The sequence below is a fragment of the Pezoporus occidentalis genome, unplaced genomic scaffold, assembly GCF_034315485.1.
Source record: "Pezoporus occidentalis ecotype Australia unplaced genomic scaffold, CSIRO_AGI_Poc_V1 ctg450, whole genome shotgun sequence".
NCBI classification, from domain to species: Eukaryota; Metazoa; Chordata; class Aves; order Psittaciformes; family Psittacidae; genus Pezoporus; species Pezoporus occidentalis.
In genome coordinates, this window is record NW_026915781.1 from 65,278 (window position 1) to 93,250 (window position 27,973).

Here is a 27,973-nt window from a genome sequence, read left to right on the forward strand (position 1 = left end):
TACACACACCCCCCGGGCTGGCCCGGTAACCATGGGGCGGGATGCAGGGACTCCCCCATGTGGGTACAGGGCCCCCCTCCATGGGGTCACAGGGATCCGCCTCCATGAGTCACATGGACCCCCTTCCATGGGTCACAGGGACCCCCCTCCGTGGGTCACAGGGACCCCCCCACTGGCACCGCGCCGTGTCGTTCCCACCCACCCACACCCCCCCCCCGGGGTATTTCCGCCGCTCCGGGGCCGGATGCGGAGCCGGGGCGGGGGCAAGCGGCGTTACAAGAGCCCCGCGGCGAGGGCGGCCCCGGCGCACTCCGGTCCCGGCGGCGCCATGGAGGAGGCGCAGCGGCTGCTGACCGTGTCCGTGTGGAAGCTCTACCGGTGCCGGCTGCAGCGCGGCGGCCTCCGCCTCCACCAGAGCCTCCAGCTCTCGCTGCTCGTCCGCGCTGCCCGGCACCGTTACCTGGCCGCCCGCGCCGCCGCCGAACAGGGATCCACCGCGGGGAACCCCCTGGGGATGGCTCCCGGGGACCCGCACCGAGAAGATCCCCCGAGAAGACCGAGTCCGGACCCCCGCAGCCCCCGAGACCGGGAGGACCCAGCGAGCCCGGACCCCCGCAGTCCCCGAGACCGGGAGGACCCAGCGAGCCCGGACCCCCGGAGCACCCGGGACAGGGAGGATCCAGCGAGCCCGGACCCCCGGAGCAACCGGGACCGGGAGGACCCAGCGAGCCTGGACCCCAGCAGCACCCAGGACCTCTCCCAGGACCAGCACCGGGACCAGCCCCAGGCCTCCCCGAGCCGGTACCGCTCTCAGACGAGCTCTCCGAGGCCGCCACTGCCTCCCCGGGACCCTTCGAGCGCTCCCTGCTCCTCGCCGCCGCCTGAGCCCGGTTCCCCCGGAGCTCCTCCAGTCGCACGGGTCGGGCGCAAACGGCAGAGCAGCGGCTCAACCGGTGCCGGGCCGGTCCTGGCGCCGAGTAAACGGTCGCGGCTGGAGGCTGAGAAGCCTCCGCTCGCTCCGGGGCCGCCCGGTCGGTGCTCGGGACCGCCCGCCGCTGCTTTTGCCTTCCTGGTCCGGGCCGTCGGGGCGTGCTGAGCCCCCGCTGCGGACCCTCGGACTCTCGTGGCTCCCGGTGGGCTTCCCCTCCCGGTAACGCCTCCTCTTCCCATGGCCGTGCCGTGCTGGAGGGGATTCCAGGCTGGTCCTGATTCCCAACCCTCACTCCCCCCCCCCCCGAATTGTGTTTAGTTACTATTTTGTTAATTAAATAAAGTGGTTTCTGTGCAGCCGCCGCCTGGGGGGGTTCCCTGTGATACCCCACATGGGGGGGCAAAGGAGTGTCGGGGGGGGCAGGATACGGGGAGAATCCCCCCCACCCCCCCTTTCCCTGTTCCGGGAAGTTCCACGTGCTGCCCATGCGGGGGAGGGGAGCGCGCCCGGATGTGCGGGGGAGGGAAGGGGGAGGTTGGGGCAGGCTATTCCCCCTCACCCCCCACCCCCCCCGCCGAATTCTGGTTCCGGTGCTTCCTGGTTGCTAAGGGAGGGGGGGTCAACACAGACCCAGTGCCCCCTCCCCCCCAACCCCTCCTGTGCAGCCCCCGGGGCCCGATCCCTGGAAGGAGCGAGAAGGGCTCGATCCAAAATTCCTCTTGTTTTAATGGTTCCGTTCGGGGTGGGGGGGAGGGGATCGGGGGTCGTTTTTTGTCTCTTGTTTTTTCTCTTTATTTCTTGGATTCGGTAACTCGGTTCATGCAATTGGCGGCAGCTCCGGTCCCTCGGGCGGGGATGTGGAGGGGGCGGTGCCCGGTGCCCCGCCCGGAGCCTCCCCCAGGCTTCGGTTCCCGCTTCCCACCGCCCATTCCCGCTCCTCCCGGTGCGGGGTTTAGGGGGCGGGGGGGTCCCGGTTCCGCCCCCGGTGGTGGCGGCTCCTCCAGATGATAAAACTCATCCATAGCCCCGGGAGCGAGCGCCGGGTCTCGGGGGGGTGTTTGTGTGTGCCGTCTACACCCGCTCCCCGCCGCCCTATGTCGCGGCGCTCTGTCGCGATAGATCGTCGGAGGCGCCGCTAGCAGCAGTCATCGTCCGTTTCGCTGTAGGGGTCGCGGAGACCGGGCCGTCCCTTCCCGGTGCCGTGCCCCGGGTAGTAGCCGTTGGGCAACCGCCGGCCGGGCCGGGGTGGGGACGGTCCCGGTCGTGTCCCCCCCGCTCCGCCGCGGCCGCCGGGCCGGGGGCCCCGAGGGACGCGTCCGTCGAGAGCCGGGTCGGGGTCGCGGGGGGGGTCGGTCCATCGCGGGGAGGCGGCGGCGGGCGGCGGCGGGCGGCGGGGCCCGCGGGCGGGGGGGGCGGCGGCGGGCGGGGGGCGGCGGGCGGCCGGGGAGAAGGAGACGTGGGGCCGCGGCGTGGCGGGGGTCGGAGGGAGCTGGCGGCGGGCGCGGCGGGGGGTGCTGGTCCCGGAGGTGGAGAGCACCGGGCTCCCGCTGACCGAACTACTGCCCTACAGCAACACCGAGACACCGGGGTGACCGCGGGGGACCGGGCAGGACAGCGGGGCACGGACACAGGGGACAGGGACGTGGGGACATGGCCATGGGAAAGGATATGGGAGGGTGACCACGAGCATAGGGGATGGACGTGGGTGAAGATGAGGCGCACGGACGCAGGACATGAGAGCGTGGACCGGTCATGGACATGGTTGCAGGAACACGAATGACACGTACGGACATGGGGGACATGGACACACGGAGGAGGCATGGACATGGGGGGCAAGGGCAAAGATGGATTGGACACAGGGGTTGAAGGGGACAACACGAGGAATGGGGGGGCACAGGCATGGGGGGCGGGGCATGGATGGGAAGAAATTGGGCCCAGGGATGTGGACACGGGAAGGACACAGGGAACACGGACATGAACAGCGGGGGAGCAGCCACGGGTTTAGGGGGCATGGACACAAGCAGAGACATGGGGGAGGGGGTCACAGCCACCAGCCATGCAGACACGGGGGCGGCAGACAGGGATAAGGGGGCAAAGCAGTGAGAACATTGGGGGAGAACATAAACGAGAGAGCAGAGGGGAAGAGAAGTGAGAAGAGGTGGGGAGGGCTATGGGGGGCAGAGGGGAGTGGGGAGAAGGGGAGGGATATGGGGGGGCTGCCGGCTCCCGCCAAAGCCACTCGCAAAGCAGGAGGGGGGAAGATGTTGGGGCTCAGCCGGGAGACATGGGGAGGAGCAGGGGGCTGGAGGAGTTTGGAAGAGTCGGCCCCGGGGGGGAGGAGCCCTGCACCCCAAAGTGAGACCTGGGGGGAGCCGGGGGGGGCACGCACCGTGAACCCCAACCCGTTACCTGCAGGGACTCGGGGTGTGGGGTCCGTGCCCCCCTCTGAGGCTAGGACCATCCACCCGGATCCTGGAGGGTGGGGCCAGGACCCCCCAGTGCTGGGTGCAGGGGGTGATCACCCTGATTGAGGCCTTTGGGAGCTGCACACCCCTGCCTATCGGGGGGGGGGGGGTGCCCGTGCCCCCCAGTCCATGGTGAGGAGCCCAGTACTCATCCCATGGTGCAACCACTGTGTCCCCCCCAGTGCCATCACCCCAGCCCCAACCCAGGGCTGGAGGGGTCCCGTGCACCCCCAAACGTCTGTACACCCCTGCCCCCCAGGCCTTGTGGGATGCCCCAAACCCATTGGGTGCAGTTTGTGCACCCCAAAACAGAGGTGGGAGAGGGATCCCTGCACCCCAACCCTGGGGGCCACCCACCCCAATGTAGGGCTCTGGGAAGTCCCTACACCCCAACTCTGCACTGGGGGGAGCTCCATGGTCTTGCTAAGGGGGTGCAGCAGAGCTGGAGATGGGGGGGGGTCACCCCAAACCAGTCCAGGGCAGCCAAGAGGGGGGGCATCTTCATTCCAAACTTTCCAGCGTTCCTGGAGAGGGGATTGATGGATCCGGGGGCGCCAGAGCAGACGTGGGGGGGGCCCGAACCGCTTACCTGGGCCACCCCTCGCCGTGACAGCGCAGCCAAAGCACAGCGATGGGGAGACAGAGACGTGAATCACGGCAGGGCCCCACCCAAGCAACGGGGGGGGGGGGGGGGAGGAAGCAAGGAATGGGCAGGGTGGGAGGGGCCGAGAGCAGAAATGTGGGGGCATCCAGAGGGGTCAAACATCACCACAGCAGCTCATAAGCCCCTTTACACCCCCAGATCCCACTTAGAGATGCGCCCGCACCTCCCTCCCCCCCCCGTGCCTTCCCTTTGGGTGCTGCCCCTCCTGATGTTGGGAGACTGGAGCCCCAAGGTGGGGCGCTGGGGGGGGGGGGGGGCTTCTGCCGGTCTAACTGGGTACCACCAGTATAAACTGGGGGGGACACACTGGGATCCCACACACAGACCGTATGGGGGGGTCCCAATGCATGGCGGGGGGGAGCGTCTTTGGTTGAAGCCTGGTCCAGAGGCCACCGGACACCCTGCTTGTCCCCTACGGGTGGGGGGTGTCCCCACAGCCTCCCCCGTTATAGGCGAAGGGGAGAGCGGAGGGGGGCACCCACCTGCCGGGGGGGGGCGTGTTCCCGGCCCTCGCTGGGGGAGCGGGACCAGCGGCGGTCGCGCGAGCGGGGCCGCCCGTAGTCGTGGCGCTCGGTGGGGGGCCCCCGCTCCTTGTCGCCAGCGCCGTGGTGGTGGTGGTGGTGGTGGTGGTGGTGGTGCCGGTGCTTGCGGTCCTTGGCGCGGCCCCTCTCCGGGTCTCGCTCCTTGGGAGGGAGCTCCCCCGACTGCGTTGTGATGCTCAGGTCGGTGCCCAGCCCTGCAGGGACGCAGCGGAGGGTGATGGATGGAGGGGGCCTAGGGGTGTGGGGTGCAGGACATGGGGTGGCTCAGGGGCCGTGGGGTGCAGGAGGAGATGGGGTGGCCCCGGGGAGATGGCCCCACGGTGGGAGCGGGTGGCCTGGGGGTCCCGTCCCACCTGTGTCCATGTCTGTGTAGCGGCTGAGAGAGCGCTCAGAGGTGCGGTGGCTCCGCTCCCGCCGGCGCTGGTGGTGCCGCTGCCCGTCCTCGGGAATGACGCGCTCCAGGGAGTAGTCATCCAGGCGGATGCCGCGGCCGCGTGGGTGGCCCAGCGTGGAGGCCGAGCGCTTCATGGGGCTGGCGTCGGAGATGGTCTGTGGGGACAGCACCAGGGGCTCACAGGGAGAGATACCCGTGAGCGTTGCCTCTGTCCATTCATTCATCATCCATCCATCCATCCATCCATCCATCCATCCATCCATCCATCATCCATCATCCATCCATCCATCCATCCATCATCCATCATCCATCCATCCATCCATCCATCCATCCATCCATCCATCCATCCAGCATCCATCCATCCATCCATCCATCCATCCATCATCCATCCATCATCCATCATCCATCCATCCATCATCATGCATCATCCATCCATCCAGCATCCATCCATCCATCCATCCATCCATCTATCATCCATCATCCATCCATCATCCATCCATCCATCCATCATCCATCCATCCATCCATCCATCCATCCATCATCCATCATCCATCCATCCATCATCCATCCATCCATCATCCATCATCCATCCATCCACCCATCCATCCCTCCCTCCCTCCCTCCCTCCCTCCATCCATCCATCCATCCATCCATCCAATCATCCTTCCCTCCCTTCCATCCTGCTCCAATGTTCAGGTGCCCCCCACCAGCTCCATCCCTGCTCCCCCTTTCCATGGATCCAGGCTCTGCTCCCATGGCAGGTCCGGTGTCCCCTCCCCTCATGCGAGGCTATCCCCAAGCCCCCCTTGTTGAGGTGAGCTGGGAGGGAGCTGGGGGGGACACGGACATGCTCCAGTGCCACATCCCAGCCCCCCTGAGACAGATTCCCCCCCCCCTCCCCCGCTGCTCTATCCATTGAGCTGCTGCTGCCAGGGGCCCGAGTGTCACCAGGGGGGATATGGGGACAGGGATATGAGGATAGGGGGATGCTGCTCCTCACTGGCCACACTGCTGCTGGGACATGGGGCAATGAGGGCCCGGGTGGCTGAGGTGTCCCAAGGGATGGGACAAAGGGGAGGGACGAGAGGGAGGCACATGGCTGGGGACGACACAGGGGATGGGTGGACAGACGGACACGCTGCTGGTGAGTGAGTGCCCTGGATAGGCAAGACAGAGAGCAGGATAGAGGGAAGGACACAGAGGGAGGGATAAAGGCTGGAGAAAGGGAGAGATGGTGACATGGAAGGGAAACAGGGAATGGTGGAGAGAGGGGTGAGTGAATGCAGGGGTAGGTACTGGTGTGGGTGCAGGGGTAGATGCTGATGTGGGTACAGGGATAGGTGCTGGCGTGGGTACAGGGGTGGATGCAGGGGTAGATGCCGGTGTGGGTACAGGGATTGATGCAGGGTTAAGTGCTGGTGTGGGTACAGGGATGGATGCAGGGATAGGTGCTGGTGTGGGTACAGGGATGAATGCAGGGGTAGGTGCTGGCATGGGTACAGGGTGGGTGCAGGCTGAGCCCGCGGGGCGGCTCCCGGGGCCCGGCGGTACCTACACTGAGGTTATTCCCGCGGGGTCGAACCTTCCTCCTCTGCTGAGCCCAGGCAGTGCCCGCAGGGCCGGGAGAGAGAGAGACCAGCGTGAAGACGGGGGGGCCGGGAGGGGTACGGGGGAGGGGGGGGCGGGTCTCCCCATACAGAGCCAAGCACGGGCCAGGCGAGCAGCAGCAATGAGCAGAGCAGCCAGAGCATCCCTGTCCCTGTCCTTGTTCCCATCCCCAGGCATGCGGAGGCGAGCAGGGGGGACACCCCCAAAGCTGGTGGCACCACTGGCATCGAGGTCCCATGTGTCGTCGTCGTCGTGTCCCCCCCCCCCCTTGTGGCTGCTTCTGGGGGGGTCCTACACCAGAACGGAGCTGCTGGAGCCACTGCAGGAGCATCCCCACACCAGGGGACCAGGATAAGGCATCACCTCCCCACAACTCCCCCCGCAGCCTGCTGCCGCCAAGCTCATGCCCCCCCCCCAAGCCCGCAGACCAGCAGCAGCCACTGCGGGGGGACACACATCCCACTGGGGCTACAGGTGGCAGCCACAGCGGGGACCCCAACAAGCCACACCCCCCACCCCCCCCCGAAAACATCAATGGCCACAGGGCTATAAGGGGATGATGGGGTCATGATGGGGACTGTGTCCGGTGTCCCCTCGGGAGGGAGGGGCCGTGCTGAGGGGTCCCCTCACCTGGTTTTCAGCAGGGAGCCGCGGCATGGAGGCGGCTCGGCCGTGCCCCTCCATGGGCAGGTACTCGCTGTCTGAGTATCCATCCTTGGCCATGTCCCGCATCTCCACCAGCTGTGGGGCATGGGGAAAACTGAGGCACGGGGCTGGGGGGGGGACACCGAACCCCGGGATGCCCCCTCTCCAGGCCAGGAAGAGTTGGGGGTGTGGGCTCAGGGGATACGGTTGTGGATAGAGATGGGGATGAGGGAACCCCTGGGGACATGGGGACCTATGGAGATAGGGGAGATGGGGACTTATGGAGATGGGGGACATCGGGACCTATGGAGACTGGGGACATGGGGACCTATGGAGATGGGGCCCAGGGACCCTCGGGGACACAGGGGTTGGAGGGTCCTCACCTGGGAGCTGGGGCGGGTGTTGGGCACGTCCTCGGGGTGCCCCCGCTCAGGGCTCCAGGTCCCTGTTTTCTGGAACATCTCCTGGGCGCGCTGCGTCACCCAGGAGGGGCTCTCCTTGAGGCCCCCGTCGCGCGTGGCCCTGGGTGGGGGGCACAGGCTCAGCCCCCTCCTGCCTGCCCAGTGCCGGGCAGCGGCAGGACGGACCGGCCGCACTTACAGCCCCGAGCCCGGCTCCGCTCCGGGCGCGGCGTCCGGCCCCGGGGCTCCCTCCTGCGTCGGGGATGGCGGCTCCATGCGCTGGAACATGAGCGGCGTCCGGTTCTGCGGGGACATCGGAGAGGCTGGGGACGGGCTGGGGATGCGGAACGGAGGCAACGGGACTGTGATGGGAGGGAACCGGGAGGGGATGGGGACAGAGCTGGCGTGGGGACACTGGATAGATGTTCGAGCATGGGGACACGGAAATGGGATAGAGCTGGGACACTCAGAGATGGGGATGGGGGCACTGGAGAGAAATGGGGACAGGACAGGGCTGGGATGAGGATGCCAGAGGTGGCGGAACTCAAACAAGGACACTGAAGGGATGCTTGGGGACAGGCTGAGGAGTTGGGACAGGGAGACGGGAGTAACTTGGGAAAGGGACAGACTAGGATGGGGATGCAGGAGGTGGCAGAGGAGAGGATGGGAATGGTCTGGGGCCACCTCAGAGCCATGGGGAGGTTTTGGGGGACCCCACCTGCTCCTCCCGCATGGCCTGCAGCTTCTTGGCCTTGCTCTGCCGATAGTATTCCATGATCATCATCGCAGCGTAGATCTTCCCCACCGTCAGGTCAGTGGCTGTGGGCACAGAGGGTGAGCAGGGACCGAGATCGGGGACCAGGGACAGGGACTGGGGATGGGGACTGGGATGGGGCCTTACACTTGTGGGGGGTGACGAGCAGGTCCAGGTTTTTGGGGGACAGGTTGGGCCAGATGGCCACCATCTCCTTGCGGAGCTCTGCATCCATCTGCTGCTTGTCGGCTCCTCCTGTGAGGACAGCACTGAGCCCCAGGGACCAGCCACCGCACCCTGCCCCCTCGTCCCCCATTGCACCCATACCCCAGAGACCCTCATCCCTGTCCCTCCCACCCCAGGGACCCCGCCTCCATAATCCCAGTGTCCCTCTTGGGTTTTGGGCCGCATCCCCTCAGGTCCACGTCCCCATCCCTCGGGGATACATGTACCCCAAAGTCCTTGTCCCCTTCCCTCTGTGATCCCCACATCCCCACCCAAGCCCCCACCGCTGGTCCCCACGCAGCTGCCACCCATCCCTCATGGTGCTGGTTCCCCCCCCCACTGCTGCATCCCCCATGTCCCCACGAGCATCCCCTTGTTCCACCCCCCCCTGCCTTTGGCGATCTTGATGTCAAGGGCGGTGCGGATCAGCGCCATGAGCGTGGAGTTGAAGTGAACCGTGTTGTCATCGGCCACCGGCAGATCCATGCGGAGCAGCCGCTGTGGGGCCCACCACGGGGGGAGGGGGTCACCACCGGGCCCCCCTCCCTCACCTCGCTATGGGGCTGGCGAGAAGGCGGGGGCCACCCTCAATCCCCCTCCCCCCCGGATTCTCCGCCTTCTCCCCCCCCCAGACCCCCCCCCCCCACGAACGGCCAGGGATGGGGGGGGGACAAGGCACTGCCAAAGGGGGGACCCCTGCGTCCGGGGGGGGCAGCACATGCAGCACATGCAGCATGGGGGGGACACACGACCCATTCCCGGCTCTGAAGTGGCCGGGGGGGTGGGGGTGGGGGGGGTGGGGTGAGTGCAAAGCAGCTGTTTTGGGGTGGGGGGTGAGGGTCCAAGGGGTCGTGCTTGAGTTGGGGGGTGCAGGGAGGAGCAATGAGTTTGCCTGGCCTCAGCCCCACGATGCGCCCCCCCCAGCTTCCAGTGCCAAGCAGATGGTTTAACCCCCCCCCAATAAGAAGGGCAGGGACCCTGCCCCTCATGCAGCCCCCGAGGGGGGGTGGGATTTGAGGGTGCAGAGCAAGGCAAGGAGCGAGTGATGCTGATGGGGAAAATGAGGCACTGAGCAGTGGGATCCCCATGCCCCCCCCTTGGTGCCCCTCCCAGTGCCCCACGATGCAGGTGTCTCCCTCCCCCCAGGGAGGTCTGGGGGGTCATGGGCCGTGCAGCAGCCGGGGGGGGGGGGAAGGGGGGGTCATTGTGGGAGAGGAGGTGGGATGGAGGGAGGGGAGTGGGGAGAAGGTTGGGGGGGGTGTGTCCAAAAATGGGCTGCTCCAGGGGAGGCAGCATCGAGCCCCAAAGGGACCCCCAAGAGTGGGGGACCCCAAAGAGGAGCTTCTGGGGGAAACCCCACTGGGGACCCCAAATAGAGGGTCTTTGGGGGCTGGGACCCCCATGGGGGGGGGTGTCTCCAAATAGAAGCTCCTTATGGGGCTGGCCAAGGGCCATGGTGGGGGTCCCCCAACAGGGGTTTGTGGGGGGTGGTTGAGCCCCATGGCAGACCCCAAACAGAAGGTCCTTGGCAGGGTAGTTGAACCCAAGGGGGACCCCAATTAGCGGGTCTTTGGCGGGCTGGGAGCCCCATGGGGGTTTCCCCATACGGGGTCTCCGGGGAGGTTCCATCCCCGTATCTCCAGCCCCTCGTTCAGGGCGGTTGTGGGGGGGCCCCCGCTCCTGGGGGGCCGGATCTTACCCAGCCCGTCCGTGGGGGGACCCGCGGAGGGTCAGCGGGGGGCGCCGGCTCACCACAAACCAAGGGCAAAGCACCAAAAACCAACCGAGAAGATGATGAAAAGAGGCCGGGAAGCATCGGCTGAGCCGGTGCCGCCGCTGGGAACCGGCCCGGGGGGGGGCTTGGCTTTGCCGGGGTGGGGTTATTCTACCTTATAAGCCACACGGGGTGGGCATTTCTTGCCTAAACCCAGGGGCGGGGACATATGTCTCAGCATTTCATACATGTCCATGAATGTCAGCCGGCCCCTGGGAGCGGAGAGAACAAGAAGGAAAAGACATGGGACAGCAAAAGGACAAGGGGGGAGGGGGAAGAGGGAGAGAGACAGAGACGTGGAGTGAAAAAAAAACTGGAAAACCCCCAGGAAAACCAGGAAAAACCGCCTGGAAAAGGCTTAACCCCATCAACGGCCCCAGCGAGCAGGAGGAGGAGAAGGGAGGAAGGCGACGGCAGTGCCCATCATGCAGCCCCGCCGGGGGGGCCGCAGCAAGCAGAGGGATTTGGGGCAAGGGGATGGGGGGGCTCCATGCCTGGGGCCGGCGCCGGGTGCGGGACGTGTGTGTTTGGTGTGTCCATATATATATATATATAAAGATATCATATATATATCTGAGAACCCAGAAGCAACATTCATTCCGTGGATGCTCAGCAGGTTTTTAGTGTCAGTTCAAACCTTGCAAGCAACCCTATGAGGGCATTTCTTGCCTAAGCCCAAGGGGGGAGATATAACTCGTAATAAACTGTACATATCCTTATAATGAATGCGGCCACTGCAAGAAGAATACAGGGGGGTTAGTGAGGAGGCCGGAGCCACGCGGATGCCGACGCCACGACGGGGTGGGGAAACTGAGGCACAGAGCGGTCCAGCCCTTTCCAGGCTCCCCAGGACCTCATAGGGCATCAAGGGATGCCCTGAGAGCAGCCTGGGATACAGCAAGGAACCACCCCTGCCCATCCCATGGCACACATCCCACCCTAGGGACCCTCCAGCACCCAGAGGGGGTCTCTGGGAGGGGTGGGATGAGGGCAAGAGGGAGGAATCCAACGACCAAGCATCTCCAATTGAGAGACCTCAATGGTCCTGAGGGTCCCTCCAACCCAACCCCATTCTATGAATCCATGATCCTAGCGGTGAAACCAAGTCCCTGCTTCCTCTTCATGATCCCTTATTGAAGCCCAAGACCTCAGCGGTCTCGAGGATCCCCCCAACCCAAGCCCATTCCATGATCCTATGGAGAAACCAATTCTTGCCTCCTACCCACAATGGCTGTGGGGGACAGTGGAGCTTGGGGACACCCCCTCTGGGGGGACAACCCCTTTGGAGAGGGTACACAGAGGAGCAGGGAGGGTATTGGGAACCTGCTGCATCCCCCTGGCTGGAGATGGGGACACACGCAGGGTCCATCCAGCCAAGCTCTAGTGGCACTGGCACCAAGAGGGGCTCCAAGGGCACGGGGGGGACCCCCTTTAAAGCACCCCTAAAGCCCGGGAGGGGCCTTACCAGGCAGCGGGGTCGTACTCGGCCCAGACCCGGACGTACTCGTCCAAGTGATGGGGGCCCAGGATGGAGGAGTCACGCGTCAGGTACTCAAAGTTGTCCATGATGACAGCGACAAAGAGGTTCAGCATCTGGGGGGGGACAGGGGGTCAGGGGGGATAAAGGGGTGTTGGCTTGGGATAAAGGGATGTTGGGGCTGCAGTGGGGTGCTGGGGGGGGTGGGGGTGCCGGGGGGTGGTGAGGCTCACCAGGAAGGAGCAGAGGAAGATGAAGGACACGAAGTAGAAGTAGGCGAACTCGTTGCCGCATTCATGCTCGCGGATGCCTGAGTTGTGGTCACAGGGCTTGCCGCTCAGGCAGGACAGCATGATCTCGTGCCAGGCCTCCCCCGTCGCACTCCTGCGGCACCGGCACCAGCTTGACTGCTGCTGCCGGGGGGGGCACTGGGGGTGCTGGGGCTAATGGGGCACTGGGGGCTAATGGGGAGGGGACTGGTGCTAATGGGAGCTGCTGGTGGTAATGGGTGCCACTGGGACAGCAGTATGGCACTGGGACAATGGTGTGGCACTGGGTGCCACAGGTGCTACTGGGTGCTGCTGGGACAGCACTATGGCACTGGGACAGTGGTATGGCACTGGGTGCCACAGGTGCTACTGGGTGCTGCTGGAATAGCAGTATGGTACTGGGAATCACTGGTGGCACTGGGTGTGACTAGTGCTACTGGGTGCTGCTGGGACAGCACTATGGTACTAGGAATCACTGGTGGCACTGGGAATCACTGGTGGCACTGGGAATCACTTGTGGCACTGAGGCACTGGGGCAACTGGTGTTACTGGTGGCACTGGTGCACCTGGTGGTACTGGTGCTACTGGTGGCACTGGTGTTACTGGGCACTCACCGGAACAGGAGCATCAGTGCCTGGAAGAAGGTCCGGAAGTTGTTGTGCTGGGTGATGGCCGATTCATCGTCCTCCTCCTCGATGCCGATGTTCCCAAAGACCTGGGGGGGAACCATGGGGGCCCGAGGGGGGGTATGTGTCAGGGTGTGTGGGGGTTTCAGTAGCACCTGGGGGTGCCGAGGGGAGCCTCACCTGCATCCCGATGATGGCGTAGATGAAGAAGAGCATGGCGATGAGCAGGCAGACATAGGGCAGCGCCTGGGGGCACAACAGCGCTGGTCAGCTTTGGGGGGGGGGGCATCCATGGGACACGCAATAGAGGGGTTCAGGGGGGTCACCTTGAAGGACTGCACGAAGGTCCAAAGCAGGATGCGGATGGTGTAGCCCTGGCGCAGGAGCTTGATGAGCCGTGCGGCCCGAAAGAGCCGCAGGAAGCTCAGGTTGATGAAGTTGTTCTGGGAATGGCAATGGGACGCGGTGGGAATCAAGGACCCAGATCCACATTAAAAGGGGGGGTCCTGGCTCCCACCTACCCCGAACTCAGTGACCAGGATGTCCGTGATGCTCCCGAGCACTGTCACGAAGTCAAAGACATTCCAGGCATCACGGAAGTAGTTCTAGGAATGGGGAAGGGGTGAAAGACGAGGGGAAGATCCCAGCAAGAGCAACCCAGACCCATGGAGCCTGTGATACCCCTGCACTGGATCCATGGATCCCACAGGTACTCATGCATCGGACCCATGGATCCCACAAGTACCCTGCATCTGCTCCATGGATCCCACAGGTACTCATGCATCAGACCCACGGATCCCCTAGTGACCCCTGCAGCAGCTCCCAGGCTCTGGCAGGATTCCATGGGTCCGGATGCAGTGCCGGTGCTCCCATGGGCACGTACCAGGACGCCAAATGCCATGATTTTCAGGAGACACTCGAGAGAGAAGAGGGACGTGAAGACGTTGTTGAACATCTTCAGCACGTACTCATAGGCATCTGACGCATCATAGAACTGGGGAAGGAGCCAGAGATGGGATGAAGCCAGGGATGGGATGGATCCAGGGGGACAGGGATTGATCCAGGGGGACAGGGATGGATCCAGGGGACAAGGACAGCACCCAGAGGCCTGCCTCCAAGGGACAGGGCTGGGCCCCAGGTGCCCTCTGTCCCCCTCCACTGACCTTCATCATGAGGACGATGGTGTTGAGGGCAATCATGGCCATGATGGTGTACTCGAAGGGGGGGGACACCACGAACTGCCACATGCGGTACTGGAAGCTCTGCCGGTTCTGTGGCATGTGCCGCGTCAGGGGCTTGGCACTGATGGCGAAGTCAATGCAGGCTCTCTGCGGGGCAGGACCCCGGTGAGTGCCACTGACCCGCACCCAAGGGTGCTGAGGAGCATAAAGAGGGGGTCCCCAAGGTGGTGGCACCTCATTCTTCTCCAGGCTGTACTCCTCCATCATCTTGTCGCCCTGCTCCTGGAAGGTGATGATGATCAAGGCCACGAAGATGTTGACGAAGAAGAAGGGGAAGACCACAAAGTAGACCACGTAGAAGATGGACATCTCCATGCGGTAGCCAGGGCTCGGCCCTTGGTTCTCATAGGTGGCATCCACCGAGTGTTTGAGGACCCTGCAGTGGGATGGGGACGGGGTGGTGGCCCATCCCAGTCTCCAACCCTGCATCCCACCCTCCATCCCCAGGCCCTTACTGCGGCCACCCCTCGCCGGTGGAGACAGTGAAGAGGGTGAGCAGCGCCCAGAGCACGTTGTCGTAGTGGAATTCATACTTCTTCCACTCCCGCTTCTGCGCCTTCACCTCGTTGTCCTTCTCATAGACCAGGTACTCGCCCCTGGGAAGGACAGGGTGGTGGGATGGGGCCTGGGGGGGGCAGTGGGCACCCCCACGGCCCGGCATTACCTGCAGTCCTTCTCGAACTCCTTGGACTCGTCAGTGCAATAGAAGAACTTGCCCTTGAAGAGCTGCACAGCCACCACAGCGAAGATGAACATGAAGAGCATGTAGACGATGAGGATGTTGAGCACGTTCTTCAGGGAGTTCACAACGCAGTCAAAGACAGCCTGGGAGGGGGGAGTGAGACACATAGGGATGGGGTGGCACCACCCAGGACTCCCATTGGGTCTCCATTGCCCCCTTCACCCACCTTGAGCTTGGGCAGCCTCTTGATTGTCTTCAAGGGCCGGAGGACGCGGAGGACGCGAAGGGATTTGATGGTGTTGATGTCCTTCCCCTTGCTGCTGCCACTATGGGGATGGGGGACAAGAGGAGACGTGGGACCCTGTCCCTGAGCTGGTTTCGGGGGGGGGAGTTGCAAAGAGGGGGTTGAAGGGGAGCGAGGCGCAACCATGAGCACAAGGAGAGAACGAGGACGAGGACGGGGTGACGAAGGCAGAACTTTACCGTGAGCTGCTCCTGTAGCCGGAGGCAGAGCAAGGGGAGAGACAAGGAAGGGTGAGAGCCCAGCCCCCCCCGCGCACACCCCCTCCGCACCTCCGCAGGGCTGCTCTGGCCTTGCTCACGCCTTACTCGGGGGATCCTCACCCCTGTCTTCAGGGATGCTCGGTCACTCTGAGGATGCTCACCCTTTACTTGGGGGATGCTCACCCTTTGCTCTAACGATTCTCAGGGGATGCTCAGACACTCAGGGAATGCTCATGCTTTACTTGGGGGGTGCCCAATCACTTAAGGGATGCTCACCCTTTACTTCAAGGATGCTCATTCTTTACTTGGAGGATGCTCACACTTTCCTTCAAGGATGCTCACTCACTCAGGGGACACTCCCCCTCATCCCTACAGGCTTTTCCTGTACAGTCGCCTTACAAAGAGGCGACTCATCCTTTGCCCAGGGGATTCCTCATTTCCCTTAGGGTTTACTCCAGCTCTGCTCACTGCTGGGCTGCCTGTACTTGGGGACACCAGGACGGTGACAGGACAACACAGCGCGGTGACAAGCGGACGTCAAGCGACATAGCAGAGCACAGCCCCACCAGGAGGCACTGGGAAGCACTGGGAGAGGTGAGACGCCACCACCTCCATCCCTTCCCCACCATCCCCATGGTACCCTCCCTGGTTCCACCAGCGTGGGGGGACCCTCATGGCCCCCCCCCCCATGTCCCTATGCGGGACTCACGTGAAGGCAAAGGCCACCAGCGCCCCGCTGACCACAATGAAGTCCAGGATGTTCCATAGGTCCCGGAAATAGGCCCCTTGGTGAAGCACCAGCCCCAGATCCACCATCTATGGGGGGTAAAGGGAGGGTAAAGGGGGGGGGGGGCACCCTGGGGTAACCCTCATCCCCCTGCTCACCTTGATCACCATCTCAAAGGTGAAGACCCCCGTGAAGACATAGTCAAAGTACCGCAAGACCTGGAGGGAGAAGACGCTGGGGTCCCCCCTGGCACCCTAGGACCCCCTATGGCACCCCAGGACCCCCTCAAGCACCCCGGGGCTGCAGCAGGATCTTAGAGGCAGTACAAAGAGTAGGGGGGGACACCCCATTTTGTCAGAGCCCTCAGGGCTGTTTTGGGGTGCAAGTGGGGGGTGCCTGTTTTGAGGGACCTCACGTTGTTGCGGGGGGCGTTGGGCTGCACAGGGTCCTCAGCAGCAAGTGCGATGCTGCTCATGGCGATGACCATGAGGATGCACATCTCGAAGTAGCGCAGGTTGACAATGTAGTGGCACAACCGGCGAAACCTGGGGGGGGGGCACAGTGAGGGGGAGCAGCGAGGGGCACCCCCAGACATCCCCCTTCAGCATCCCCTCGGTGCTCACGGGTTGGTGGTGGACAGGATGAACATGGAGCTATAGGGCACCATGGGCTTGGGGCCGTTCTCCTGGTCGTCGCCTTCCTCCTTCTTCTCCTCCTCTTCCTCCTTGCGGGGCAGTGGCTCCGGGTTTGCATTTCTGTTCACTGCAGGAGCAGCAGAGTTATGAGCCCTGGCACCCCCCAACGGGCACCCCCAGATCCCCTCCGGACACCCATAGACCTGCCAGACCCCTCCAGACTCCCCAAACCAGCTGCATTCCGCCCCAGGCCACCTTCATCCCCCCCATACTCAGGACCCTCAGACCCTCGGACCCCCCCCAAACCACCTCCATTCCCCCTCATACCCCAGACCACCAGAAGGTCCCTACCCTGGACCAGGGCGCTGGTGGGGGGCGGCGGGAGGGGGGGTGGGATGTCCACAGCCGTGTGCTCTGGCTTCCCCCCCACCTTGGCAGGGTTGTTGTGGGTGCTGGGGTTGGTGACCACCAGGCTGGTGTCGGGGGGGGGGGTTGTGGTGCTGCTGGTTTGGGGGGGCCGGCGGAGGGGGGCCCCGGCGGGGCAGGAGCTGTGGTTGCCCATGGCGGGGGGCACGGAGGGGTCGGCAGTGACCAGTTTGTTGTTCTTCATGTTATCGATGTCTTCGGCCACGGGGGGGTCCCGGCGCCCCACGTCCTGCTGGATGGGGCGGGTGGTGGAGAGCGTGGGGCCCGGCGGCACCCCGGGGACCTGGTTCTCCCTGCGGGGAGGCCACGGCTGCTCAGTGGGCACCGGGAACGGCCGCGAAAGCCAAAGCGGGGCCCGAGGGGGGCCCGGAGCTCCGCGCTCACCTCCGTCTCCGGTGCCGACGCTCCTTGTCCTCCCGCCTGCCCTCGCCGTCGAAGGCGCCCGCCGGTGCGTGCCTGTGCCGCCGGCGCCGCTCCCCATCCCCGTGCTCCCCGTCCCCATCCCCGCGCACCGGGCGGCTGCCATCGCGGTGCCGCGGCCGCCTCTCGGGCCTCCCGCCCTCCTCGCCCTCCTCGGCCGCCCTCCGGTGCGCCCGGTGCCGCCGGTGCTCGCGCTCGGGCTGGGGGGACCCGGAGCGGCCGCCGCCCCCCGCCCGGTGCCGCCGCTCCAGCGCTTTGAGGCGCTCGGGGTCGCCGTAACCGCGCTCGGGGCTCGGCTCCCGCTGCGGCTCCCGGCTGCTGCTGCGGGGCCGGCGGCCGGGGGGGGCGGCAGCGGGCGGGTCCCCGGGGCGGGGACCGCCGGGGTCGGGGCAGCGCGGGGGCCGGCGCAGGTCCTCGGCTCGGAGCTGCCCGAAGCGCGGCTCCGGCTCCGCGGGGCGCGTTTTGTTGGTGTTGTTGTTGCGGTTCTCCTGCGGGTCCACCACCAGCGGGCGATCCAGGTGCGTCTTCATGTCCGGGCGCAGGTGCCGGGCGTAGGGCACCTTCCAGCGCTCCTCGGGGTCCAGCTCGCTGTACAGGGCCTCCCGGCTGGCCAAGAGGTTCTGCTTCCGCAGCTCGCTCGTGCGCTGCTCCCACACGGACTTGGAGGCTTTCTGGTTCTTCTGCTGCTCCTTCCTGCAGCGGGAGCCACAGCCTGAGGGGGCCGGGATGGAGCCGCCGTGGAGATGGGGTGGAGACGGGGTGGAGGCGAGGATGGAGCTGGGATGGAATGGGGGATGGAGCCGGGACGGAGCCGGGATGGAATTGGGATGGAGTCGGGATGGAGCTGAAATTGAGATAGGATGGAACTGGGGATGGAGACGGGATGGAGCCAGGATGGAGCTAGGATGGAGATGGAATTGGGATAGGATGGAACTGGGGATGGAGCCAGGATGGAGTTGGGATGGAGTCAGGATGGAGCTGGAATTGGGATAGGATGGAAATGGGGATGGAGCCAGTGATGGATCTGGGATGGATCTAAAGATGCAGCTGGGATGGAACCAGGATTGATATGGGATGGAACTGGGGATGGATTGAACGATGGAGTCAGGATGGAGCTGGAACTGGGATAGGATGGAACTGGGAATGGAGCCAGGGATGGAGCCCAGGATGGAGCTGGGATGGATCCAAGGCTGGAGCTGGGATGGAGCCCGCCTGGAGCACTCACATGGTGACGGACATGTTGGCTGCCGAGAGCGGGCTCACTTCAGCCACCTCCTTCACCTTCTGCAGCGCCAGCTTCTGGTTGGCAGCTTCCTCCTCCTCCTGCTCGTCCTGTAGAGCCCCACAGTGTGCCCGGGCCAGCCCTGAGGCCCCTGTGATGGTCGGGGGGTGCCCCCAGGGCTGCCCCTCACCTTGGTGAGCTCCTGCGCATTGGCCAGGTTGTCCACTGCGATGGCCAAGAAGACGTTGAGGAGGGTGTCTGAATGCCCCGTTAAGGCAAAAGTGGGTCCTGTCACGATCCAGGGACCCCCCCAGCCCCCCCCCCCCCCCAGCATCCCAAGGATACAGTTGCCAAAGAGGGTGAGGACGATGAAGTAGACAGAGAAAACCATCCCCCCCTTGACGCCGCCCTGAGATTTGATGCCATCGTACATCACTGCGTTCCAGTCTTCTCCTGTCAGGATCTGGGGTGGGAAAAGGAGATGGGGGGGGGCAGCAGCTACCCGACCCCCCCCTCAGCATCCCACCTCCTCAGTGCGGCCCCTCCCCAGGCCCCAGGGGGGTCCCTACCTGAAACACCGTCATTATTGCTGCTGGGAAAGTGTCGAAGTTGGTGGGGGGGGTCCCGTCGTCAAAATTGAACCTGGGGGGGGGGGGGGGAAGCAGTGGGAGCCCCACCCCCACCGGGTGCTCCCCAGCAGGAACCTGGGGGCACAGAGACACCCCCACGCTGGGGAACGGGGGGGTCCCGTGTGGAGAGGGACACCCTGGACCCTGCCCAGTCACTCACTGTCCCCCAAAGAGCTGCATCCCCAAAAGGGCGAAGACGACGATGAAGAGGAAGAGGAGGAAGAGGAGGCTGATGATGGACTTCATGGAGTTCAGGAGGGACACCACCAGGTTCCGGAGGGAAGCCCAGTACCTGCCAGGGCAGAACAGGGATGCGCACAGGCATGGGGGTGGCATGGGGACACGGGGGTGATGAGGGGACACAGGGACAGTGCAGGGACACAAGGATGGCACTTGGGTACCCCACAATGCCTCCGTGCATCCACATACTGCTCCCAGACCCATAGATACAGCCATGGCCCCATTCGACCCCTCAGTACTCACTTGGTGACCTTGAATATGCGCAGTAACCTGAGAGCTCGGAGCACGCTGATCCCGAAGGATGTTCCCGGCTTCACAACAGCCCAGATCACCTCGAAGATGCTTCCGATGATAACCTGGGAGAGGAGAAAGTGTCCCGGTCCCCAGGCCAGCCCTATCCTGTCCCCAGCCCTAAACCAACCTCTTCCCCATGCTCATCTTGTTCTCATCCCATCCCGCCTTCATCCCCATCCCATCCTGTCCCCATTCCCATCCCGTTCCCACCCCTCTTTCATCCCCATCCCTCTCCCATCCCCATTCCATCCCATCCCATGCGTGCAGCACTCACGGCGCAGTCGAAGCAGTTGAAGGAGGAGTGGAAATAAGGCCGGGTGCCGAGGCCATACATTTTTATAAACATCTCGGACATAAAGAGTCCCAAGAAAATGAATTCTGCATAGTCTGGGGGGGACAGGGACAGTGAGGGGGGAGGGCGGACGGGGGTGGACAGGGAGATGGGGATAGGGTGCGGGGCAACAGGGACATGTGAGGGCTCCTTAGGGAGCAGCGGGGGGACATTGAGAGGGGGATCATTGGGAGCACATCAGGGTGACTTCAAGGGGGGCATTGAGAAGGACATGGGGGGCATTGGGGGGCATTGAGGGGCCCTGGGGGCACTCACAGAGGAAGTCAGAGAGCCAGTCGGGCTGGTCGTAGTGGACGATGGCGACGCAGAGGGTGTTGAGCGCCACGAGGCTGAGCACGGTCCAGTAGAAGGCCTGAGTTTTGACCATGCGGCGGATGTGGAAGCGCATCCTCCGCTCCCGCTTGTGGAAGAAGGTGGCGTTCTCCAGCTTGGCACTTTTGAGGCTGGCGCGGGCGAAGGGGGAGCCTGGGGAGAGCCCCCCGACCCAAGCACCGGCGGCATGGTCACCCCCAACGCAGCAGCACCAGCACCCGTCAGCCCCAAACCAGCACAGCTCATTGCAACCAGCACCCATCAGCCCTACACCAGCACAGACCATTGCAACCAGCACCCATCAGCCACAAAACAGCACAGCCCATTGCAACCAACACCCGTCAGCCCCACACCAGCACAACCCATTGCAACCAGCACTCGTCAGCCCCACACCAGCACAGCCCATTGCAACCAGCACCCATCAGCCCCAAACCAGCACAGCCCCTTGCAGCCAGCCCTCCTAAACCATCACCCCTACCCATCACCCCCATTCCTCCTCACCCATGACCACCTCATCAGCCCCCCATTGTACCACATCTCCCCCCACACAGCACCCCCCCATGCCCCCCCCACGCACCCACAGAGGCGATGTCGGCCAACTGCTCCTCAGCATCCTCAGGGCTCAGCAGGTCCGTTTTGCTCTTCTTGATGGTGGCCCTCCGGAGAGCTCCCGCAGGGGGGCACAGGGAGGTGGGTGTCACCCCATAGGACCCCCCCAACCCCTTACCATGGCCTCACCTCCCTGGGGTTCCCCGTTACCAGCAGGGACATGGGGGGCACTTACCATCGAAGGGGTGCCGGGGCTCGCCCTCGGTGTCGTCCTCAGCCAGGATCACTTCTTCTGAAGGAAAGTGGGGGGGTCAATGGGAAATGGGGGTCCTGGAGTGAGGGGAAGTCCGGGGGGGATCCTGGTGCTCACCCGCTTTGGAGATCCATTCCATGTAGCCATTGAGCTCCCGTTCAATCTGCTGCTGGCGCCGCAGCTTCAGGAACGCACGGCGGTTTTCTACCCGCTCCCGCTCTTTGGCAAACTCCCTACAGAGCCAAAGGGAGCCAATGGGCACAGACGCAACTGGGGGGCGACCCCAATGATACCACCTGACACCTCCCGTGCACCGTACCCAGACAGCACCCCCAGCACAAGGTTCAGCATAAAAAAGGAGCCGATGATGATGAGGGGGATGAAGTAGAGCCAGTTCCAAGTGTTCCCTGAGGCATCGTTGCTCTGGGGAGGAGGAAAGAGGGGTCAGGGCTTGGGGGGTTCCAATGAGTTGGGGGGATCCCCTGATCCAGAGGGTTTCCCATTGGGATCAGCGCACAGTGGACCCTCATGGGGCTGGGGCGGAGCTCACATAGTAGAGGAGGTCTGTCCACCCTTCCATGGTGATGCACTGGAAGACGGTGAGGACGGCGAAGAGGATGTTGTCAAACTGGGTGATGCCGTAGTTGGGCCCTTCCCAGTACTTCTTGCACTTGGTGCCGTTGGGACAGATCCGGGCCGGCTCGTCCATCCCACACGGGACTTCCACCTTGATCTCGTCTGGAAGCCAGGCCAGGATCCCTGGATCAGCCCTGCCCATCCTGAGCCCCGCCTGGAGCCAGCGGCAGCAGCAGCAGCAGTCTCCTTGCCAGGGCTGCAGCCAACTGGATGGTTTGGAACCGAGGTGACACCCCCCCCCCCATTCCCAACCTCCCATTCCAAACTCTCATTCCGAGTTTCCGCCCGACACCCCCCCCCACCCCCCCCCCCACCGCAGCCAATGGCAGAAATAGATCCAATTAGCAGCATCTTCATTAGGGAGAGGAGTTAATTGGGACTGCTCCATATCAGGCACAGGCCCCAGTGGGTCCAGGGATGCGGAGGGGGTGGGACGGAGCCAGACCAAGCCCTAGCCCCAGCCCCACAGCAGCGGCCACAGTGGGGAAACTGAGGCACAGTGGGTTGGGGGTATTTGGGGGGCTTGGGGGAGGTTAAGGGGAGACTTGGGGGTGTTGAAGGGTTTTGGTAGGATTTAGGGGGGGCTCAGGGGTTTTGGGGGGCCAAGACTCACCCGTCACCAGGTCGAAGCAGGTGGTGTGGAATTTGCCCATATAAAATTCTAATCCGATGATGGCGAAGATGAGGATCGCGAAGAAGAGCAGGAGCCCGATCTGCAGCAGCGGGATCATCGCCTTCATGATGGACTTCAGGACAACTTGTAAACCTGCGCCAGAGGGGGCTCAGCAGCAGCAGGGCCCCCCAAAACTGGCCCTGATCCCCCCTCAATCCCCATAGAACTCACTTGGGATCCCCGAGACCAGCTTGAGGGGCCGGAGCACACGAACGGCCCGCAGCGTCCGCAGGTCGAACTGGGAGCCCACCGTGGCCAGGATGCTGAGAGCAGGAGGGGGTCAATGGGCTGGGACCCCCCCCATGGCCAGGGACTCCCAAGCAAGCAAAGAGCCATTGTGGCCACCAAGCACCCCCATGGCCCCTGGAATGGCCAGCACCATGGCACAAGGGCCCCTCAGGGAGCTGGGTGGCAGAGGGGGGATCCCAAGCCCCAGAGGCTCATTTGGGACCCCCGATGCCATGGAGGGTCCCCTCCTGCTATCCATCACCATGGCAACTGGCCAGGCCCCCCCCCCCATTCACCCCCATTCATCCCATTCATTCCCATGACCCCATTCACTCTCATTCACCCCCACTCACCCTCCTAATTCACCCCAATGACACCCCCCCCATTTACCCCCATTCACTCTCATTCATTCCCATTTACCACATTCATTCCCATGACCCCCATTCACCCCCCCCACCCCTCCTGGTTCATTCACCCCCCGTTACTTTTGGTGCCAGGGGCGACAATGACCAAGTCACCTGGTGCCACCCAGCACATGCGTGTGCACACGTGTGTACACGTGTGCACACGCCTCCTCCGCATGCTTGCACATTCCTCTGACATGCACGGTCACACGTCCGAAGGCCTCACCCGGTGAGGACGACCACGAAGTCCATCACGTTCCAGCCGTTGCGCAAGTAGGAGCCTTTGTGGAAGGCGAAGCCCAAGGCAATGATCTTGATCCCCGCCTCGAAGCAGAAGATGCCGATGAAATACGGCTCCGTGTCGTCCTGGGCACGGGAACAGGCGTGAGCCGACGGCACCAGGACCCCCAGCCCAGGGGGTGACATAAGGGGGGGCACTTTTAGCATCCGTGTCCCCCCCTTCACCCGCCCCAGGTGCCGGGGTGGGGGGGGAGGCGGCCACTGCTCCTGGTGTGGCCCAGATTCCCAGCAAGGAGGAAACTGGGACAGCGTCAGGGCCACCAGGCTGCGGTGGGCACCGACCCACAGCACAGACCCCGCCCTGGGGCAGGGACTCCTATCAGTGACACCAGGGTGGTCGGAGACCCCCTCCGCAGCCCCTGCCCCGCACTCACCAGCCGCTCCGACATGGGGGTCTTGTCCTCGTCGGGCAGATGCTGCTCCAGCGCCAGGACGATGCAGTTGGCGATGATGGTGGCTAAAATCATGTATTCAAAAGGAGTGGAGCCGAGTCAAGGCAAACGCGGCTGAGCCGAGCCAGCGGGGGGCTGCGGGACCCCCCAGACCGGGCTGCGGGGGGGCAGGAGCAGGGCCGGCGGCAGGAACGCGGAGCCCGGCGCGCTCCATGGCTCATTAATCCCCATCAAAGCAGCGACCCCGCGGCCCCGGAGCCGCCGCACGACGCCGGGAGCCGGCGGCGATCAAAGCGCTGCGGTGACAACGGGACCCGCCGAGACCTACACGGCCCCCGTGTAGGCTCCATGCGGAGCAGCGGCGTGCCCGGAGCCTGCCCCGAGGCACCCGCTGGGGGGGGGAGGGGGGGGGAGCAGACCCGATACCGGCGCCTGGGGGGGGCCAGAGCTGCCCCATGGAGGGAGCAAGGCTTAATCGAGGTGGGGCCGGTGGCAAAGATGGGACCGGATCCTGCTCCCTGCCCCTCTGCAGCATCACGGTGGTGGTGGGGATCAGCTGCTGGCACCGCTGCCCGGCACAGCATGGCCATGGGGTGTGAATGGCGTGGCTATGCAGAATGGCTATCCTGAATGGCTAACCAGCATGGCTATCTGGCACAGCATGTCTAACTAGCATGGCTATCCAGCACAGCACGGGTATCCGGCATGGCTATCTAGCACAGCACAGCTATCCAGCACAGCTACTGAGCATGGCTATCTGGTATGGCTATCCACCATGGCATGGATATCCAGCACAGCTATCCAGCATGGCATGGCTATCTGGCACAGCAATGTTATCCAGCACATCTATCCGGCACAGCTATCCAGCATGGCATGGCTATCTGGCACAGCAATGTTATCCAGCACATCTATCCGGCACAGCTATCCAGCATGGCATGGCTATCTGGCACAGCATGGCTATCCAGCACATTTATCCAGCACAGCAATCCAGCATGGCATGGCTATCTGGTACAGCAATGTTAACCAGCACATCTATCCGGCACCAGCTATCCAGCATGGCATGGCTATCTGGCACAGCATGGCCATCCAGCACATCCATCCGGCACAGCACAGCCGCCCAACTTGGCACCTCGCCATGGCTCTGTACCGTGGCACAATCCCCCAGCCCAGCTCTCCACCAGCTCTCTGGTCTGGCCCGGCTCTGTGGCAGGACATTTGGCCTGGCAACGTGGCCTGGCACAGCTCTCTGGCATGGCAGAGCCACCCGACGCAGCCAGCATGGCTATTCCGCCCAGCCCCTGTTCCCTGGCACAGCCCCGGGCTCAGCACCGTTATCTGGCACAGCCCCGCTCCCCGGCACAGGGACCTGGCACAGCCCGGTTCCGGGGGCAGCCCAGCCCCGCGCTGCAGCACCGCTGATGTGGCAGCAGTACCGCGCTCACCCCTTCCCCCCCGCACCGGCACAGCTCGGTGCCAGACGCGGGGCCGCTGCCCGTGGGATGCTCTGGCCGGGCCGGCGCTGCTGCGGCACGGCCGTGGCCACGCACCGGCTCCTTCGCATCCCCGCACCGGCGGCACCGGCGCCGCACCGGCCCCGACATTTCGGTGCTGCGCCGGCAGCGGCCCCATCGGCACAGCGGCGGCCCAAATCCCCACCCTGCCTCCGGCTTTGGGGGGACCTCGGTGTGGGTCAGAGCCGGGGGCAAACCCGCTGCTCCCTCGGCAGCACGCCAAAACCGAGCGGTGCCTCCCGGACGGCGGCGCAGGGCCCTCCCGGCGGTAACAGTGGCCCTTATGGGTGTCAAAGGCCCTTTTGGGGGGATAATGGCCCTTTTGCGGTGTCAATGGCCCTTTCTGGAAGACAAAACGGCCTCACGCCCCCCAAAAAGCTCAATGAGTCCCTCCTGGGGACACCCCGAGTCCAGGAGACCCCCGGGGTGATGGAGATCAGCTTTGCTGGCACTGGGGGATGCCAGGTCAATCCCCCCACCCCCACCCCCCCTCCCAATTAAGACACTGGAAGAAGCTGATGCAATGGGGTCCCCCTACCCCCAGGATGGGGACATGGTGTAGGATATGGGGATAGGAACCCCAGCAGGGGGATGGGAAGCTGGTAAGGGATGAGGATGTGGAGAGCCCAATGCAGAGCATGGGATGGGGACCCCATCACTGGGACAGGGACCCCAATTCATGCCAGGGGGACAGGGCAGGGCAGGGAAAATGGGACACTGGCCCCAATTCAGGACATAGGGATAGGGACCCCAAAATGGGGACAGGGACCTGGTGCAGGGCATGGGGATGGACACCACAGAACAGCGACATGGACCTCAATTCATGGCAGGGGGACAGGGACCCCAATGAAGGGCAGGGAGAAGGGGACAGGGATCTGAATTCAGGGCATGGGATAGGGACCCCAAAATGGGGACAGAAACCTGGTGCAGGGCATGGGGATGGGGGCCCTGAAATGGGGACAAGGACCTGGTGCAGGGCACAGGGATGGGGACCCCAATGTAGGACATGGGGACCCCAAAATGGGGACAGAAACCTGGTGCAGGGCACAGGGATGGAGACCCCAATGTGGGGCATGGGGGTGGAGGCCCCAATGTGGGGCATGGGGATGGAGACCCCAATGTAGGACATGGGGACTCTGAAATGGGGACAGGAACCTGGTGCAGGGCATAGGGATGGAGACCCCAATGTAGCACATGGGGACCCCAAAACGGGGACAGGAACTGATGCAGGGCATAGGGATGGGGAGAGGGACCTCAATGCAGGGCACAGGGATGAAGACCCCAGCACAGGGCAGGGTGCTGGGGCCGGGGGCTGGGGTGCAGGGTGCCGGGGAGCGGGTGACATACCAATACCGCGAGGGTAGTCCCCCAAAAGGATATGGCCATTCGGTGATCTTTTTGGCGTATTTCCTCACCACGTTGTCCTCGCTGAAGAGGAAGAGGGAGCGGTTGACGGTCAGACAGTTCTGCCGCACGGGGATGGGGTTGTAGAGAGCCATGGTGCGGGCTCGCTGGGCCATCGACTGCTTGTACATCCTCTGAGCCCCGGGGGGGCCGCCCTGCCGCGGGCCCCCCGCACCCCGGCCGGCCGCCGAGGCCCCGGGGCCGCCTCCTGCCCCGTAACGGGCCGGTACCGGCATGTCATCCCCGAAACGAGCCATTGTGCGGACGGAGAGCGGCACCCGGGGCTTACGCTGCTGAGGCCGGCACCGGCGAAGAGCTCATCACATCCCATGGGGGGGGGAGGCGGAGAAATAAAGCAATTTGGGGGGGGGGGGGGCCGGACCCCCCGGTCCCGGCCGGGGGCGGGTCGCTCAGGCGGCGGCGGGGCCGGGGGCAGCGGGAACCGGCCCGAGCATCCTCCCGCCGCGCAGCCCCCCCCCCGCTCCGGTAGCAGCGGAGGATGGAGGGGGGTCCCGCTCTGCGGCTCCCGATGCGATGGAGGGGGGTTGGGGGGGGGGGGGTTGAAGGGCCCCGATGCAGAGCAAGGGGGGGGGGCGGCGGCTGCGCCAAGGGGGGAAGGCACCCAAAAAATCCGCGTCCCCCCCAGGAAAAGAAGCAATTCCCAAAGGATCCAAGCGGCGCGAGGGAGGGAGGGAAGCGGCGGAGAGGGGCCCCCCCTTGGCACCGGGGGTCGCCGTCAGCCCCCCGGTAGCAGCGGGGCGGCGGAGCCCATCGGCCCGGGTTGCGGCAGAGCCTCCGCGATGCTGCTGCTGCTGCTGCTCCTCCTCCTCTTCCTCCTCCTCCTGCTCCTGCCTCTGCTCCCGCTCCCCCCCTGCCCGCGGGGCTCTTCCTCCTCCTCCTCCTCCGCCGCCCCGGGAAGGCTCAAATGAGCGCGGTGATGGAGCGGGGGGGGGGGGAATGGAATGGAATGAAATGGAATGGAATGGAAGGGGGGGCTGCAGGCGGGTAAAAACGGCTGCGAAACGCGTGTTCAAAAACGGGTGTGGAAAAAAGGGCGTGCAAAAATGGGTGTTCAAAAAGGGGTGTTGAAAAACGGGTGTACAAAAACGGGTGTGCAAAAACGGGTGTTGAAACCAGGTGTTCAAAAACGGGTGATCAAAAACC

At 64.3% G+C, this 27,973-nt stretch overlaps 2 protein-coding genes across 5 annotated transcripts; one reads left to right on the forward strand and one right to left on the reverse strand.

The window, feature by feature from the left end:
- Window positions 1-214: 214 nt before the first annotated feature.
- Window positions 215-1,199, forward strand: IER2 (immediate early response 2). The gene has a single exon (XM_062635396.1). It carries the CDS (start codon window positions 245-247, stop codon window positions 1,094-1,096), a length of 852 nt encoding a protein of 283 aa, XP_062491380.1. The 5' UTR covers window positions 215-244; the 3' UTR covers window positions 1,097-1,199.
- Window positions 1,200-1,696: 497 nt separating this feature from the next.
- Window positions 1,697-27,728, reverse strand: CACNA1A (calcium voltage-gated channel subunit alpha1 A). 4 transcript variants are annotated; one of them, XM_062635400.1, is made up of 47 exons: window positions 26,786-27,728; window positions 23,877-23,982; window positions 23,429-23,568; window positions 22,742-22,833; window positions 22,511-22,663; window positions 21,812-21,999; window positions 21,581-21,684; window positions 21,379-21,494; window positions 21,243-21,300; window positions 21,037-21,128; window positions 20,403-20,612; window positions 20,070-20,182; window positions 19,745-19,857; window positions 19,422-19,553; window positions 19,202-19,274; window positions 18,978-19,095; window positions 18,823-18,890; window positions 18,636-18,742; window positions 17,375-18,103; window positions 16,916-17,283; window positions 16,553-16,691; window positions 16,345-16,474; window positions 16,088-16,147; window positions 15,912-16,018; window positions 14,925-15,024; window positions 14,681-14,841; window positions 14,472-14,612; window positions 14,191-14,392; window positions 13,939-14,103; window positions 13,659-13,769; window positions 13,297-13,380; window positions 13,102-13,218; window positions 12,956-13,021; window positions 12,764-12,864; window positions 12,114-12,264; window positions 11,869-11,996; window positions 10,519-10,615; window positions 9,022-9,127; window positions 8,552-8,659; window positions 8,369-8,469; window positions 7,850-7,953; window positions 7,633-7,771; window positions 7,235-7,345; window positions 6,552-6,587; window positions 4,956-5,172; window positions 4,543-4,796; window positions 1,697-2,495 (listed from the first exon to the last, which is right to left on the reverse strand). In XM_062635400.1, exons 1-47 carry the CDS (start codon window positions 27,064-27,066, stop codon window positions 2,067-2,069), a joined length of 7,026 nt encoding a protein of 2,341 aa, XP_062491384.1. In that variant the 5' UTR covers window positions 27,067-27,728; the 3' UTR covers window positions 1,697-2,066. The 4 variants fall into 4 exon arrangements, with proteins under 4 accessions (XP_062491384.1, XP_062491383.1, XP_062491386.1 ...); XM_062635399.1 differs by lacking the exon at window positions 10,519-10,615 and adding an exon at window positions 11,041-11,137; XM_062635402.1 differs by having other exon boundaries at window positions 4,956-5,151; window positions 21,037-21,126; window positions 21,244-21,300; window positions 26,786-27,727.
- Between the last annotated feature and the right edge of the window lie 245 nt (window positions 27,729-27,973).

Bases quoted from the DNA above. Each gene is read 5' to 3' on its own strand.
- CACNA1A (XM_062635400.1), bottom strand. From the start codon at position 27,066: ATGGCTCGTTTCGGGGATGACATGCCGGTACCGGCCCGTTACGGGGCA. The intron at 16,019-16,087 runs GTGAGCAGGGGG...TACCCCCCATAG, and splicing joins CCTTTGAGATGGTGATCAAG to ATGGTGGATCTGGGGCTGGT. The intron at 14,393-14,471 runs GTAAGGGCCTGG...ATCCCACTGCAG, and splicing joins ACCGGCGAGGGGTGGCCGCA to GGTCCTCAAACACTCGGTGG.
- IER2 (XM_062635396.1), top strand. From the start codon at position 245: ATGCGGAGCCGGGGCGGGGGCAAGCGGCGTTACAAGAGCCCCGCGGCG.